General features: G+C 54.7%; 2 protein-coding genes across 2 annotated transcripts; one reads left to right on the top strand and one right to left on the bottom strand.

Moving 5' to 3' along the window:
• Nucleotides 1-663: 663 nt before the first annotated feature.
• SCT (secretin) lies at nucleotides 664-1452 on the bottom strand (the record flags this gene model as incomplete). Its single annotated transcript, XM_081240763.1, has 4 exons — nucleotides 664-787; nucleotides 997-1089; nucleotides 1172-1273; nucleotides 1364-1452. 4 exons carry the CDS (start codon nucleotides 1450-1452, stop codon nucleotides 664-666), a joined length of 408 nt encoding a protein of 135 aa, XP_081096889.1.
• Nucleotides 1453-11861: 10409 nt separating this feature from the next.
• On the top strand, nucleotides 11862-15103 carry DRD4 (dopamine receptor D4; the record flags this gene model as incomplete). The annotated part of the gene is made up of 4 exons (XM_081239337.1): nucleotides 11862-12131; nucleotides 13736-13848; nucleotides 13920-14470; nucleotides 14593-15103. The coding sequence occupies 4 exons, from the start codon at nucleotides 11862-11864 to the stop codon at nucleotides 14793-14795; spliced, it is 1137 nt and encodes a 378-aa protein (XP_081095463.1). The 3' UTR covers nucleotides 14796-15103.
• Nucleotides 15104-17320: the final 2217 nt, after the last annotated feature.

Here is a 17320-nt window from a genome sequence, read left to right as displayed (position 1 = left end):
GGTCTGGCGGAGCCCTTCGCACCTCCAGGCCCCAGGCCGTGCGCGCCTGAGACACCTTTGCGGAGCAACCCTGAGCCCGTGGTCCTACAAGGCCTCCTGCAGCCTGGCACTTGGGGTGTCATCACCGGCCCTGCTCCACAGGCCCCGGGAGGTCAGGCCACCCATCCAGACTGCATGCCTGGACCCAGAGCCAAGACTCATGCTCAGGCCCTTTCACTGCGGAGTGGCCTCCTGGGTCCTGCCTGTCGCCTCTTCCTGCTTGGCCGAGCCTCCTTGCCCCCTCACCGCTGCCCCCTGGGGCAGGAGCTGGGGGACATCTGAGCCCCCCCAGAGCCCCTGAATGTTTGCTGTGTGGATGCCAGAGGTGCCGGGCGGCTTCCAGGGAGCTCAGTGGATGGGGCAGGAGATAAGGAAGCGGAAAGGTGAGGCTCCCCACTGGCTTCCCAGGTTTAAAGGGCAGCTGGGCATGGCCACGGTCCTAGAATCCCGAGGATGGGTCTCTCCTTCCCTCTGGCAGCCCTGCCCTGCAGCAGCTTCCTCGATGGTACCCAGACGGCGCACAGAGCGGGCTCACAAGGCCAGGGTCTGAATTGCTCCTTTATTGGTCCCAACTGCAACCCCCCCCTCCCCTGTCCAAGCTCCCCTTGGGAGGTTCCTTCTTCCTCAGGGCCTCATCTGGGTCCCCTCAGCAGCAGGGATGGCCGGCTCTGACACCATGACCCCAGCCCTCAGTCCAAGAGGCATCTGGGGAGACCAGGCCTGATCCTCGGGGGGCCTCAGGGGCATCCTGCAGAGACAGCCAGGTTAGGGGTTGGGGGCTTGGTGCTGGAGACTGCTGCCCACCTGGCGAAACTGGGCCTTCTCTGGTCACCAGCGCTGACAGTTTCACCCTCCCAGACCCCTGGGCCATTGCTGTGTCCAGTTGTGCCCGGGACCTGGAGTGCCCCAGGGAGGGAGGCTACGGGGCAGGGGATGGGGGATGGGGCTGGTGCTCACCAGGCCTGCAGGGTGGGAGCGTCCGACCACAGCAGGCAGAGGTGGCCCTCCGCAGAGTTGGTCCAGGCTGTGCTGTTCTCTGTGTCCTGCTCGCTGCTCCCCACCCCAAGTCAGAATTAGTTTGGAGTTGGGGAGCCCCCCTGGCAGGTCCCCCCCCCATCCCGCCGCCCCTCACCTGCGCTTCCCCACCAGGCCCTGCAGCAGCCGCTGCAGCCGCGCGCTCTCCCGCAGGCGGCTGAGCTCGCTGGTGAAAGTCCCGTCCGAGTGTCGCGGCGCCCTGCGGAGGGGACGCGGAGGGGGCCGCGGGGGGTCAGGGCCGGGGCGGGGTGGGGGCGGGTGGGCGCGGGCCCCGGGGCCGCGGGCTCACCTGGGGGGCGCGGGGCGCGCGGCGCAGCCCCGGAGCAGCGGCGGCGGCGGCGGCAGCAGCAGCAGCAGCAGCAGGGCCCGAGTGGCCATGGTGGGCGCCGGGCTGGGGCTGAGCGGCCGTCGGGCCGCGGCCCCTTTATATCGGCGCCCGGGAACGGGAGCGGGGCGGGCGGGGGTCAGCGCCGCCCCGGCTCCGCGCCGCCCGAGCCGCGCCCCATCGATCGCGCGGGAAGGTCAGGGCCGCCCCCCCAGCTGTCGCCCCGGCCGGCCGGCCGCCCCCACCGCCGCGGTGGCGCCCCTCGGCGGGCCCGCTGGGGTTGGGCGCTCGGGGACAAGGGGACCCCGCAGGGGCGGCGGGCGGGACCTGCGGGGGGTCGGCCCGTGCAGTGCAGTGACGTTTCCCAGTCGCCGGGCGCGGGGCGGCGGGGGAGCGGCGGGCAGGTGGGCCGGGGGCGGGGGGGTGGGGGTGGGGTAGGGGGCTGATGCCGCGCAAGACCCGGGCCTGGGGCGCCTTGGCCTTTGGGTGCATTTTTGGAGGCGGGAGACCTGGGCCTGCTTCGGGGCTTTTACAACCAGCACCCATGAAATCCTTACACGTAAATTACAAATCGAGTAAGAGCACTTCTTATAAACCAGTAGTTCTTGTGTTAAACTTTATATGCATTTTAAAGATAATTAGTAGACTTTCTTCAGAGCAGTTTTAGGGTTACGGAAGAATGGACTGAAAGTACAGGAGCTCACACACGCACGTGCCCAGCCTCCCCAGCACCAGGCATTAGTTTGGGACATTCGTTACAATGGATGAACCAGTATCGTACATTATTATTAACTAAACCCATGATTTACAGTACGGTTCACCTTGGTGTTGTACACTCTGTGGGTTTTGACAAATGTACAATGACACGAGTCTGCTATTGTAGACAGTACCAGCCAGGGCCCTGCCCTAAAAATCCCCTGCTCGCCACCTGTTCACCCCTCCTGCATCAACCCCTGATCTTTTCACTGTCTCCATTGTGTTACCTTTTCCAGAATGTCATGGGGTTGGAAGCATACAGTCTGTGGCCTTCTCTTTTCGGCTCCTTTCACTTAGTTATATGCATTTAAGGTTCCTCCGTGCCTTGTCATGGCCTGATAGCGCATTCCTTTTTAGTGCTGAATAATACTTCATTGTCCGATGGACCACAGTTTATTTATCCACTCACCTATTAAAGGACATCTTTGTTGCTTCCAAGTTTTGACAATTATGAATAAAGCTGCTGTAAACATCTGTGTGCAGGTTTCTGTGTGGACATAAGTTTTCAGCTCCTTTGGGTAAACACCAAGGACCATGATTGCTGGATCCCATGGGAAGATTATGGTTTGCTTTATAGGAAAGCAGCAGACTGTCTTCCAAAGTGGCTGCACTGTTTTGCATTCACACCAGGGCATGTGTAGTGGTATCTCATTGTTTTCTGTACGTGTATTTGCAACAGCTGCTGTGGCCTCTTCTTGCACAAATTTGGCAAATTAAAACCCCTAAACTTTAACAACATTGACTGATTAATGACATTCATGAGAACACTCAAAATTCTGAGTAGTCGTTGAACTAGTCAGATGTCTTAGCACCTCAAACACTTAAGTGACCAGGCAGATCTTCATAGGAAAGATCTTCCTATTAAAAAAATTTTGGGGGGATTCCCTGGTGGCGCAGTGGTTGAGAGTCCGCCTGCCAATGCAGGGGACACGGGTTTGTGCCCCGGTCCGGGAAGATCCCACATACCGTGGAGCGGCTAGGCCCGTGAGTCATGGCGGCTGAGCCTGCACGTCCGGAGCCTGTGCTCCGCCACGGGAGAGGCCACAACAGTGAGAGGCTCGCATACAGAAAAAAAAAAAAAAAAAAATTTTTTCGCATGCAGTAAAATTGACTTCTAAAACATTAACATACTGTAAAAAATGAATTTCAACACATGTATGGATCCATGTAGCCACCACCATAATCAGGGTACAGAGCAAGTCCATCACCCCAAAGAACCCTCTCCTTCTGCCCTTTGTGGTCACATCCACTGCCCTGAGTGATTTCAGTCACACCTGCTCGAGGTCCCCAGCAGTCACTAGCATAGAAGGACGGACCCAGATGGAGCCGAGGCAAGGAGAGGCGGGCTGTGTCCTGCATGTGCATGGCGCATAGAATTTTGTAACTAGCTGCCTCCATCACGTCTGAATGGCTGTTGCCAGTTGTCTTTGCTGCTCAGAATCTCTCCAGAGACGGTCCTGGCCTGTGTCCTCCACACCCACGTGTGGCTACCTCAGCGTTTCATGCTGAAATGCGACAGGTAACGAGGACCGGACCCTGATGGGAACTGGAGCAGGAATGGACCGGTCCACTCACACCTTGCCTGGTTTGGACCCTACTCTGAAACACACAACACAAGCCACATGACAAAACACCACGTTCAACCCACAGATTTCAGGGAGAGCCCCAGGGATTTCCAGGACGTCAACCCTGGCTGGGTCCTCGTTACAAACACACAGAAAACAGTCAACGTATGTGAATAGCTATTTGAAGCCTCTAAACGGATATCACTCTGTGTGTGGGATCCTAATAATGGCCAATTTCAGTATTCAGGATTCTGAGGAAGAATATGCAGCTTTATAATTATTATTATTATTATTATTTTGCGGCATGCAGGCCTCTCACTGTTGTGGCCTCTCCCATTGCAGAGCACAGGCTCCGGACACGCAGGCTCAGCGGCCATGGCTCACGGGCCCAGCCGCTCCGCGGCATGTGGGATCTTCCCGGACCGGGGCATGAACCCGCGTCCCCTGCATTGGCAGGCGGACTCTCAACCACTGCGCCACCAGGGAAGCCCCGCAGCTTTATTGTTTCACGGTAGAACATAAGAGGGAGCATTTTCAAAGCAGAAGTATTTCTCTCACTGTGACACAGTTTTATTCTCTGAATACTAAAGCACAGAAAATATTCTCTACTCTTTTTTTGTTTGTTTGTTTTAACCAAGATTTAAATGTCAAGTTTAAGTTAATTGTATCTACTCTTAGTTCTACATTAGGAGTGTCCTAGGAAGGTATTGAAAAGAATTATTTCTCTCAAATCTACGACCACTCTGCTCTTCCCCACCTTCCACAGAACTGCAAGCTCCAGTGTGACTTAGGTTATGTTTGGCTGGATGCTTTCACAGTGTGAGCCTGGGACCCACGGTGCAGCCTTTCTGTGGCCTTAACGAACATCCCCTCTTAAGGACCAGAAAAAGAAAAATAACTTTTCTTATTCTAGAGAATTAAAAACATACAAAAGTAGACAAACGCCCATGTACCATTACTCAGCTTCAACAATTTATGATAAATCTTATCTATCCCTGTTGATTTTCTCTATTTTTTTCAAATTAATTTTGGAGCAGGTTTCAGAACTTGTATCATTTTACCTGTAAGGATTTCAGCATATATCTCAAAAAGTTAAGGACTGTCAATTGTCGGGGACCCCACAGAGATCGTCGCCAAGGGAGCCTGTTGATCAAACGAACCTGAGTTAACAAACCCAAGCCAGAAAGAGCATGGGCTCAGAATGGCTCAAGGGGTGTCGTTACCAGGCTTTGGGATAAGGGCGCAATTGCTCTAAGAAGGGTCTTTCAAAGCAGGAAACTGGCCAGGATTGAGAAAAGGTTGTCAATAGTTTAGGGCTGGTGAACACAGGGAGACAGCATTCTTAATATGGTGAAACTTACAGTGTTTTCCTGTTTCTTGTCTCCTGCTTAATTAAGATAACAACATAATATATGGGCGATAACCCCATATATTACCTCCCAAAGCGTCATTATTTTATGTTCCAGATGTAGATCTGGAATTTATGTCGCACATGGTGTTAGGCAGTGACTGAGTTTCATTTTTTCTATGCGGCCGTCCAGTCGTCCAGCATTAGTTACTGAAAGACCATATTTCTCCCCTGCCCTTCAATGTCATTGTAACTGTGGACCAACCATCTATGTGCACTTAGGTCTCCACGCTCCCTGTTAAATGCCATCAGCCTGATTGTCATCCTTCATACTGTCTTAGCTACAATGCCTCAATTACTTCACTATCTTAGTTACAGTACTTTTATAAGTCTTCATAGCTGACAGATCAAATCTGTTCACCTTGCTTTTCTTCAAGAGTGTTTTAGTTATTTTTGACCCTCTGCATTTCCATATAAATTCTAGGATCTACTTGTCAAGGTTTACAGAAAGATACTGTTAGGAGACTAATGAAAACTTCATCAAATTGTTAGATCAATTTTAGAATTCTATGAAATTGTGCTTCTGAATCGCGATTCCCCAATGATGAATGATGTAGGGCATCTTTCACGTGCTTCTTGGTCATTTGTGTACCTTCTTTGGAAACCATTGCAAATCCAAGGTCATGAAGATTTGCCCCCATATTTTCTTCTAAGAGTTTTATAGGTTTATTTTAATTTTTATTATTTTTCTTGTAAGACTCTTGTTTTTCCACCATACCACACAGCTTGTGGGATCTTATGTTCCCAACCAGGATCGAACCCAGGCCCCCGGCAGTGAGAGCACAGAGTCCTAACCACCGGACCACCAGGGAATTCCCAGTTTTATAGTTTTAGATCAAATATTTTAGACTATGATTCATTTTTTGAGTTAAGTTTTGTATATGGTGTGAGGTAAGGATTGAACTTCATTGTTTTGCATGTGGATGTCCAGTTGTTCCAATGCCATGTATTGAAGAAACTCTTCTTTCCCTATTAAATAGTCTTGACACCCCTGTTAAAAGTCAATTGATCACACCAACACGCCACAACTAGAGAGAAGCCTGGGCGCCACAACAAAACATCCTGTGTGCCACAATTAAGATCTGATGCAGCCAAAAATAAATAAATATTTTTTAAAAAGAAAATCAATTGATCACAGATGTATGGGTTTATATCTGAACCCTCAATTCTATTCCATTGATCTTTATGTCTGTCCTTAACACCAGTACCATATTGTTTTGATTCCTGTAGTTTTGTAGCAATTTTTGGAATCAGCAACTGTGCCAAGTTTGTTTTTTCCTTTGCGAGAATGTTTTGGTTATTGGGGTTTCCTTGCAATTCCATATGAATTTTAGGGTTGGATTTTCCATTTCTTAAAAAAAAAGTCACTGGAGTTTCACTTGGGAGCATACTGAATCTGGGGATCATTTGGTGAGAAAAGGCATCTTAACAATATTAAATCTTCCAATCCATGAACATTAGATTGACTTATTTATGCCTTCTTTAATCTCTTCCAGCAATGTTTTCTAGTTTTCAGTGTACAAGTCTTTCACCTTCTTGGTTAAATTTTTTACTAAGTATTTTATTCTTTTTGATGCTATTTCAAATGAATTACTTTCTTAATTTCATTTTTGGATTGTTCATTGCTAATATATAGAAATACAACTGATTCTTATATGTCAATCTTATATCCTGAAACTTTGTTGAATTTGTTTGTTAGCTCTAACAAGTATTTTTTCTTCAGTATTTTCTATACATAAGATCATGCTATCTGCAAATAGAAATAGTTTTACTTTTTTTCTCTGATTTTGGGTGCCTTTTATTTCTTTTTCTTGCCCATTTGCTCTGGCTAGAACTTCCAGGACATGTTGTATAGAAGCAACAAAGTTGGGTATCCTTGTCTTTTTCCTGATCTCAAGGGAAAGGTTTCAGTCTCTCATCACTGAGTATGATATTTTGTGTTTTTCATATATGGCCTTGATTGTGTTGAGGAAATTTCTTTCTATTCCTAGTTTATTGAGTCTTTTTATCATGAAAGTGTGTTGGATTTCATCAGATGCATTTTTCTGCATCAACTGAGATGATTAAATTTATTCTTCCATTCTATTAATGTGATGTATTACATTGATTGAGTTTTGTCTGTTGAATCACCCTTGCATTCCTGGAATAAATCCCCATTTGGTCATAGTGTATAATCCTTTAAAAAGTGCTGCTGGATTTGGCTTGATCATATTTTGTCGAAGAGTTTTATATGTATATTTATAAGGGATACTCATTTGCAGTTTTCTTTCCTGTAGTATCATTACTGTTGAGTTTTGAGAGTTCTTTATGTATTTTGTATACAAGTCATTTGCTAGAAATGCAATTTGGTGATATTTTCTTCCATCCTATGACTGAAAGTTTTTAATTTTAGTTAAGTCCAGTTTATCTATTTTTTCATTTGTAGATCCATGCTTTTGGTGTCATGTCTAAAACTCTTTGCCTAATCCCTCGTCACAAAGATTTTCTCCCGTCTTTTCTTCCAAATTTTTTATAGTTTTAGGTTTTACATTTAAATCTATGATTATATATACATCACTTTGCTGTAAACCTGAAAATAACACAGTATTGTAAATCAACTACAGTGGAAGAAAGAAAGAAGAAAGAAAAAGAAAGAAATAAAAGTCATCCAGATAAGAAAAGAAGAAATAAAATTGTCTCTATTCATGAACAAGATCATTATCTATGTAGAAATCTTGAAGAAAACCAAAGGGGGGGAAAAATCCTTGAACTAATAGTGAGTTTAGCAACATCAAAAGATACAAGGTCGGGCTTCCCTGGTAGCGCAGTGGTTGAGAGTCCGCCTGCCAATGCAGGGGACATGGGTTCGTGCCCTGGTCCGGGAAGATCCCACATGCCGCGGAGCGGCTGGGCCCGTGAGCCATGGCCGCTGGGCTTGCGCGTCCGGAGCCTGTGCTCCGCAACGGGAGAGGCCGCAACAGTGAGAGGCCTGCATACCGCAAAAAAAAAAAAAAAAAGATACAAGGTCAATATACAAAACTGTTTCTGCTCATTGGCAATGAACAACTGGAAACCAAAAAAATTTTAAGTACCATTTACAATCGTACCAGAAAACATGAAATACTTAGGTACAAATCTTACAAAATATGTGCAGGATCTGTATGTTGAAAAGTACAAAATACTGATGAAAGAAATCAAAGAATATCTAAATAAATGGAGAGATATACTATATTCATGAATTGGAAGACTCAATATTGTTAAGATGTCAATTTCCCCCAGTCATATTGCCAGCAGGACTTTTTTGTAGATATAGACAAGCTGATTCTAAAATTCATACATACAAAGGAACTAGAATAGTCAAAACAATTTTGTGAAAGAACAGCTTTAGAGGACCCACACTACCTGATACCATGACTTACTATAAAGTCACAATAATCAAGACTGTACTATTGCTGAAAGGAAAGACACTTGGATAATGGAAATGAATAGAGAGTCAAGAAATAGCCCCACACAAATATGATCAAGTGCTTTTGGACAAAAGTTCAAAGGCAATTCTATGGAGAGAAAACAATATTTTCAACAAGTTGTGCTGGGATAACTGGACATCCATAAGGAAGAAAAATCAATCAATCAATCAATCACCTCAGCTCATACCTTACACATTAAAAAAAATTAACTCAAATACACTGTTAGGAGAATGAAGAGACAAGCTACAGTCTGGGAGGAAATATTTTCAAATTACATACCTGACATTTTCCCCCCATTTTAGCATGCAATGACATGTCTTTGTGATTTTTTTTGGGGGGGGGGGCGGGGCTGTGTTGCACCGTGTGTGCGATCTTAGTTCCCTGACCAGAGATCAAACCCGTGCCACCTGCAGTAGAAATGTGGAGTCTCACCCACTGGACCACCAGGGAACTCCCTCATTGTGATTTTTTTTTTTTTTTTAAGAATTACCTTGGGGGCTTCCCTGGTGGCGCAGTGGTTGAGAATCCGCCTGCCGATGCAGGGGACACGGGTTCATGCCCCGGTCTGGGAAGATCCCACATGCCGCAGAGCGGCTAGGCCCGTGAGCCATGGCCGCTGAGCCTGAGCATCCGGAGCCTGTGCTCCGCAGCAGGAGAGGCCACAACAGTGAGAGGCCCACGTACCGCAAAAAAAAAAAAAAAAAAAAAAAGAATTACCTTGACTATGGAGATAATTTTTTTTAATTAATTTATTTTTATTTCTTTATTTTTGGCTGTGTTGGGTCTTCGTTTCTGTGCGAGGGCTTTCTCTATTTGCGGCAAGCAGGGGCCACTCTTCATCACGGTGTGCGGGCTTCTCACTGTCGTGGCCTCTCTTGTTGCGGAGCACAGGCTCCAGACACGCAGGCTCAGTAGTTGTGGCTCACGAGCCCAGTTGCTCCGCGGCATGTGGGATCTTCCCAGACCAGGGCTCGAACCCGTGTCCGCTGCATTGGCAGGCAGATTCTCAACCACTGCGCCACCAGGGAAGCCCCCTTATTGTGATTTTTATTGTCATGTCCCCGATGGCTAAGGATGTTAAGCACTTTCTCATGTGCTTATTTGCTTATTGACCATTAGGATACCCTCTTTTGTAATGTGGGTACAAGACTTTTACCTTTGTTAAAATGGGATTGTCTTTCTTTTCGTGTTGATTTAACATAGCTCTTTATATATTCTGTATCTGTATCCTTTATCAGAGATCTATATTGCAACTATATTATATCCTTTCCCAGTCTGGACTACCTTTTCACTCTTAATGGTGGCAGATGTCTGAGGACCAGGAGAGAGACCCAAGGCAGATAGGAGGCTAGGCTGGACTCACCACTTGGCACCCAACCCAAGATCACAGAGCCAACCAACCCTGCCTTGGATTTTTGTCTTGTGAGAAAAGAAACTTCCTGCCCTAGTCACTAGTATTGTGAGTTCTCTTGCTCAAGGCTTCAGAAGGGGGGGAAGCCTGCCTGTCCCTTTACTGATCCACATGGAAGGGATGGAGATGTTGAATGCAACTCAGACCTGGATGCCCATCTACACCGTGTCCTGAACGCCTTTCCTTTATCAGACCTCAAGTGATTTTGCCCTTTATGAGTATATCATGACATCTGTCTCTTCAGAGTCCTTGTTTTCTCTTTAATACACACAGTACCAGTCCCTCAAGCTGGCCCCTGTGTCTCCTGATGTCTTAGAAATCAGGATCCTTGATTCCTGGCAGCACCTCTGCGATTCAGGTCCATCCTGAGTTTTCTGGCCCTCCCAGGGCGGAGGGAGTCACAGATGCAAACGAGGGGCCAGGATGTGCATTAGATGGTCCCACCGAGGGATGCAGCTGCATAGCCCACTTCTTGGCTCTGTTAGTGACCAGGCTGCGGGTCACAGGAAGTCCGTAATGAAAATTCTCACTGCACATTTTCCTTGCACGTTCTTTCTGTTCACTTTTATAATCTGAGACAGATGGTCTAGGCTGACCTCTCTGTCATGAACAGCCATCTCTGACAATTCTGTGCCCCATGGATACAACGCAGTCTTACCTGCATGGGTCTGGGACCCTGTACCCAGAGCCCCTCAAGCTCCTACAGTCCTATGTTGGCAGGTGGAGGGTGATGGACACATGGGGCCCCAGGCTCATCCTTGGGAGGGAGGGAGGGAGAATCACCCCCAGTGCTCCAGGGAGGCCCGGGGTCTAGTGAGTTTGTGGGAGTGGAGGGTGCAGGTTGAGAGGGTTCTCATTTGGGGCTTTTCTCTGTGAAGAAGGAAGTGACACAGGTAAAACATGTCTGAAGAGCACACAGAACTCTGGCGACTGCTAAGCCCCCTGTGGGCTTATTATGGCCTTTCCTCCTGTTACGGCCTTTCAGGCTCTGTGGGGTGAGCTCATTTTCCAGGCTCAGAGGGGTGCACAGCTTGCTCAGGGTCACAGGCTCGGAGGTGATGGAGCCGGAATTGAGGTTGACCGCTCAGCTACTGGGGGGAAGATGAAGTGTCATGCAGTGGATGTGGGTGGAGAGTGAGTGAGTGTGGTCCAGACTGGTGGAGAGGCTGCTTTGGGTGGGGGGAGTGCAGGGCCCCTGGTTGGGGTCTGCAGTCATTGCTGGGGGACGCAAAGGGGCCCAAGAGGCTGGGTCGGGTGAGGTGTAGAGGGTGGAAGGGTGAGCATGGAGCTGGCACCGCCGATCATCCGGGGGCGCCAGGGGGCAGGCTGGGCTTGGTGGCCTGAAAAGGCTGTCCTCCCCAGACGCTTGAACCGGATGGAGTGAGAAGTGGCTCCACCTCCGCCTCGAGGGCCTCCAGCAGGGTCCCTGGGGAGGCGACGCCCGGACCCAATCCATGTAGGGACGCGGGGGCTCTCTGGGGCCGGGCGGGATGGCGGTGGCATGGGCGCCCGCGAGTCTCGAGGGGCGGTCGGCCCGACCTTCCATCCCCGTCGGTTTCTCGGGGCTCAGACCAGCGCGTAGCCCCCCAACCCTTCCAGGCGCAGAGCGATGCTGGGCCCGCCCGTGCCAATCACATCGCTTCATTCGGGTCGCTTTGGGACGTTGCATTTGGCCACCTGCCGGTCTCTCGGAGCGCAGAAGTCCAAGATGGGCGAAGACTGGATGCAACTTAGACCGCCCCGGGGTCCATCGAGCCGGGCGGACAGGGCGGGACTAAGACCAGGCTGGGCGGGCCGGAGGGGCGGGGCTCCGGCTCCCGACCTGGGCACTGTCCGCGGTGCTGAGCACCCGCCGGGGCGCGCGGGGTCGTGCGCCATGGGGAACCGCAGCGCCGCGGACGCGGACGGGCTGCTGGCTGGGCGCGGGCCCGGCACGGGCGGCGGCGCGGGGGGCCCCGGGGCGGCGGCGGCGCTGGCGGGGGGCGTGCTGCTCATCGGCGCGGTGCTCGCAGGGAACTCGCTCGTGTGCGTGAGCGTGGCGGCCGAGCGCGCCCTGCAGACGCCCACCAACTACTTCATCGTGAGCCTGGCGGCCGCCGACCTCCTGCTCGCCCTGCTCGTGCTGCCTCTCTTCGTCTACTCCGAGGTGAGCCCGCGTCGCGACCGCACGCGCACCCTCACCTGCTCCTTGTTCCCTGTGCCGAGCCACACCGAGGACCCAGCGTGACCCTGCCGCCTGGCCTCTCAGGAGCCTCGAGCTGGGGGCCGCGCCTGGTCCCAGGATGACCGGAGCCTCCAGCACCTCCGAGCCTCACTCCCCTCCCCCATCTCGCTGTCCACCTGCCCGCTTTGCTGTCTGTCCGCCCTCCCTCTTCCGCCCCTCTCTCCTCTTCTCCCTTTCTGTCTTGGTGTCCGTTACCCAAGAGATGCCTCTGTCCTTCAAGCAGAGACCCCAGAAACAGGCGACTTTGGCAGTCCAGCCCCCCACTCAGCCCCCTCAGCCGGGTTCCACTCCCCCAGGGGAGCCAGGTGTGGAGGGTGGAAGGGTGAGCATGGAGCTGGCACCGCCGATCCTGTACAGACAGGCAGATTCAGGCTTACCCCTATGCCGGCTCCCCCGGGGCACAGAGACACACACGTCACTGCACGAGGCCACACCACAGCCAGGCAGGACCACAGGCGTGCACACACCAGCACACTCCAGGGCAGGAGACCCTCACTCACGCACCGACTGGGCTCCCAGCAGGAGGGACGCTCAGCTGCCAGGAGCTGCAGGGCAGTGAGCACAGCTGGAGCGAGGGGACACCCGGGCCTGACAGTGGAACCAAGGGAAGGCGCAGGTGTGGGGTCCAGAGCCCCTGCCAGAACCTGGGCCCAGGAGCCTCCAGCCCCAGAGCAGGTCTGGCCCTTGGGTCGGTCCCCCTTGGTGCCAGCCATGTCCACTGTGCAGTTTGGGCAGAGAAAAGCTGCTTAGGGCTGAGTTGGGGACACAGCGTCCTGGGCTATGGGGGAGGGGAGGCTTCGTTTTTCTAAGGTGGACACAGTGAGTCTGGGAAGGGCTGGGGCAGAGGCTAGCAGGACAAGGACAGACATGACCTGCCGCTCCCCGCCACCCCGAGCCGCGGACAGACGTCACAGTGACGGCTCTTAAGCTCCTAATCGCCCCAAATCAGCAGGAGGGGATTTAGAGGGGGGCGGCTGTCTGCTCCTTTGCCCTTGGTGGGACTGCCGGGCACGGTGCCGGGGACTTTACTTTGTAACAATGCTGTGGGTGCCATCCTCGCCCTCTCTTACGGGTGAGGGGACAGGAGTGAAATGACCCGTCCAGAGGCCCAGAGAGCGAGTTTCCGCAGACACTGACTCTTAGCTGTCTGCGGGGGCGGGGGGCAGGGATGGGGTGCTGGCCTCACACTCTGGGGCTGCAGGGTCCCCACCTGCGCAGGGAGGGGCCCCACGGTATCCTGAGCCCCACAGCATCAGAGATCACAGACCTCAGGTGACTATGCCCCCCAGGATCCCCCCAAGGCCTTTCTCAGTTCTAAGAGAAAGGAAGGGGGGCGCCTCTTGGCCCCCAGCTTGGGGGCGGGCAGGACTGCCCAGCTGTCTCCGGCTCACTCCCCTCCCCCACCCCCATATTCAGCCCCCTCTGCTCCCGGACCACTGGGGGTCAGAAAGACAGCTTGGGCAGGCGGCTGGGGGAGGGTAGCGTCCTGTGTCTGTTGTTGCTACGGGGCCCCTCCCTGCGCCCAGGTCCAGGGCGGCGTGTGGCTGTTGAGCCCCGGACTCTGCGACGCGCTCATGGCCATGGACGTCATGCTGTGCACGGCCTCCATCTTCAACTTGTGCGCCATCAGCGTGGACAGGTAGGCTGCCCCCACCGCCCCGGACCCTGTAGGGCCGCCCCGCCCCGCCGCCCTCACCACGCTCCCCGCAGGTTCGCAGCGGTGGCCGTGCCGCTGCGCTACAACCGCCAGGGCCGCGGCGGCCGGCAGCTGCTGCTCATCGGCGCCACGTGGCTGCTGTCGGCCGCGGTGGCGGCACCCGTGTTGTGCGGCCTCAACGACGCGCGCAGCCGCGATCCCTCCGTGTGCCGCCTGGAGGACCACGACTACGTGGTCTACTCGTCCGTGTGCTCCTTCTTCCTGCCCTGCCCGCTCATGCTGCTGCTCTACTGGGCCACGTTCCGGGGCCTTCGGCGCTGGGAGGCAGCCCGCCGCGCCAAGCTGCACGGCCGTGCGCCCCGCCGCCCCAGCGGCCCCGGCCCGCCGCCCCCCGACGCCATCCCGGCCCCAGACTGCATCCCGCCCCCCTCCGCCCCTCCGCCCCCCGACGCCGCCCCGCCCCCCGACGCCACCCCAGCCTCGGATGCCGTCGTGCCCCCGGACGCCATGCCGGCCGAACCCCCGCTGCGGGCCCGCAGGAGGAGACGCGCCAAGATCACGGGCCGGGAGCGCAAAGCTATGAGAGTCCTGCCTGTGGTGGTCGGTGGGTACCGGCCTGGGGACGTGGGCAGAGGGGAAGACTGCAGCGCCCAGGGTGTGAGGTGGCGCCCAGGGCGGGGGGCGTGGCAGGGAGCCGCTCACGGCAGCCCCAACCCCGCCCCCCAGGGGCCTTTCTGCTGTGCTGGACGCCCTTTTTTGTCGTGCACATCTCCCGGGCGCTGTGTCCCACGTGCGCCGTGCCCCCGCGGCTGGTGAGCGCGGTCACCTGGCTGGGCTACGTCAACAGCGCCCTCAACCCCGTCATCTACACCATCTTCAACGCCGAGTTCCGGACCGTCTTCCGCAAGGCTCTGCGCCTCTGCTGCTGAGCAGACCGCTGGCACCGCAGCCCCTCGTCAGCACCCCCGCCTCGCCTGGGGGTTTGTAGGAATAATTAAACAGATCCCCAACACCTGCTGGGAAGGCTCTTGGAGGCGGGGGAGGGGGCAAGGAGGAGGAGCCCAGGCCTCCACTGACCCTCATCCGGCCAGTTAACCCCTTCCTTCCTTCGGAGGAAGCCCAGAGAAGAGACCCCACCAAGCCAGGTCCTGGCTCTGCCCCTGGGGTGGGCGGGGAGGCTGCAGGGAGGTGTGTTCAGTTCTGCCCTGCCCCAGAAGCCTTGGGAACAGGGCCAGCCGTTGCCTGGGAAGACTGCCCCGACTCACACCCTCCCCTAACAGGTTCCCTCCCCCACACACCCGGCCAGCTGCAACCCACCCCGACCCGACAGCTGTTCCCAGGCCAGCAACCTCCTCCCCTCGTCCTGGTGGCCCCATCCGCTGTCCCTGCAAAATGCAGCTGAGCTGCCCCTGCCACTGCTTTGGCAGCTGCCACAAGGTCGGAGCACAGCTCCCTGCCAGCTCCTGACTTGCCGATAGATGCCCAAAGCCCGGAGGAACAGGGGGCCTGGGTGCTGGGTGGGCTCACGGGGGCAGCCTCCCTCCAGGGAGGGCCAGCGCAGGCCCACAAGGCACTCAGCCATCCTCTGCCCACTTGGCTGGGAGCAAGTGGGCAGAGCAGGGAGTGGCTGCCCCTCTCCCGCCCACAGCATGGCGCCCCCCAACCCGAGACAGCCCCACTTGGACTTCACCTGGACCCTCCCAGTCCCCCGCCAGGGGCACCTGCTGGTCCCAGTACTGTGGCTGAGCGCTCCTGTCAGGAACTGTAACCAAGCCGGCCACTGCCGGGTGCCAAGTTCTCCTCTGAACATGAGAAAGTATGGGCTGTGAGGGCCACGGCATCAGGCCCACCCTCAGCGTGCTAAAATATTCCGTGGAGAGGGGGGCCACCCTGTTCCCCTCTCTGGGTGAGCACCGTTTCCCGCTCAGACTCTCAGCTGCCGCCTCCTCTGAAAAGCCTCCCCTGACCACCCCCCAGGACCAGCCTGCCCCTATCATCCTGGGAGAGACTGGCCCTTGAGGAACTGAGTATTGATGGACTGGGGGCCAGTATGGGGTGCTGTGTCCCTGCACCACACAGGGACCAACACAAAATGGGAGTGCGGGAGGGGGCCCAGGGCCAGACCCCAGGTCTGTTGGCTGCTTCAGCTTCCAGCACCTTCTTGCCTGTGAAGCATGAGGATGGCTGCAGCAGATACCCTGGGTCTCCTCCCGGGAGGAGCCCCAGATGGCACAGCCTCACCCGGGCAAGACACCTGCTTCAGAGCTGGGCTGGTGGTCCCTCCTGGGAACCTCAGACTTGAAGGAACCATCAGGCTGACGGCAGGGTCAGGGTCAGGGTCAGGGTCGGAGCAAAGGGCCCCTGACTGTGGCCGCTGGCCCTGCCACCTGGTTCATCTCTCAGGTCCACACCCCACGCCCATGCCCTGCCACCCATCTCTGATGTGCCCCGACATGCGCCTGCTGGGCCTTCCGTGGTCACTCCAGGTGGTCAGAGCTGGTGTCTACCACTGCCAAGAGGGTCTCAACTAGCAGCACCCCTGCCCGCCAGCCGTGGGCACCAGCTGCCATGCCCACCCAACCCAAGGGTCTGTGTGGAGCAAGGCCACATCCCCATCCATGTACCCTTCTCATCTCCTATACTAGGGATGGGGTGACCGTGCCCCAGACAGGCCAGGCCAGTAAGTGCACCTCTCTCGGAGGTGGGGCTGCAGATGGGCTGGGATCTGCTGGTGTCCGCTGGCCCTGTGGGAAGACTCGTGTGTCCCCCAAGAGGGGGACAAGGCGGGCACAGGTGGACACGGGGGAGTGACAAGGTGGGCACAGGGACAAGGTGGGCAGGGGGAGGGACAAGGTGGGCACTGGGGGAACAGGTGCAGATATATAGAGCCTGGCTGACTCGGGGGCTCAGCCGGTGCCTCGAGGGTCCCAGGCCCACTGATGCCAAGTGTCACCGCAGCCTCAGCTCAGAGGACCGGCAGCACCCGGACGGCTGCCGCACTGCATAGTCAGAAGCCTTGGCCTGGCCCCCACGGCTGCACCTGGCAGAAGATGCCATCAGAAGTGCTGACACAGAACTGAAGGTGTCAACGCACCCTTGGCGCCCGGATGGCAATTTCCAGAAGGCTCCTGATGTCCAGGGTTATGCAGAGATAGCTTCAAAGGCTTAGAAACGATACACTTCGGAAAACTGCCCCCAACACGTGCAGTCCTCAGGCTTCTACTTTAAGGAGAAGGGGAGGGGAAGCCACCCTGACCCCAGGAAACCCTCCCCCAGGACAGCTTCCCTGCAGGGCCTGGTCCCAAGGCTGCCTAATCTGCTCACAGGGAGGCTGCTGCCTGGAGCTGGACGCCAGGGAGGGACCTGGAAGCCTTGCCCTGTGGGCGCTGCCCACCTAAGTCACCATTTTATCCTTTTCAGGTTGGGGGGGGTGTCTTCTGGGGGTGCAGCCCCT

This window comes from Mesoplodon bidens (genome assembly GCF_964165515.1).
Source record: "Mesoplodon bidens genome assembly, chromosome: 7".
In the NCBI taxonomy this organism is placed as follows: Eukaryota; Metazoa; Chordata; class Mammalia; order Artiodactyla; family Ziphiidae; genus Mesoplodon; species Mesoplodon bidens.
The sequence above is the reverse complement of the archived record's forward strand: the minus strand, read 5'-3'. Positions and strand labels throughout refer to the sequence as shown.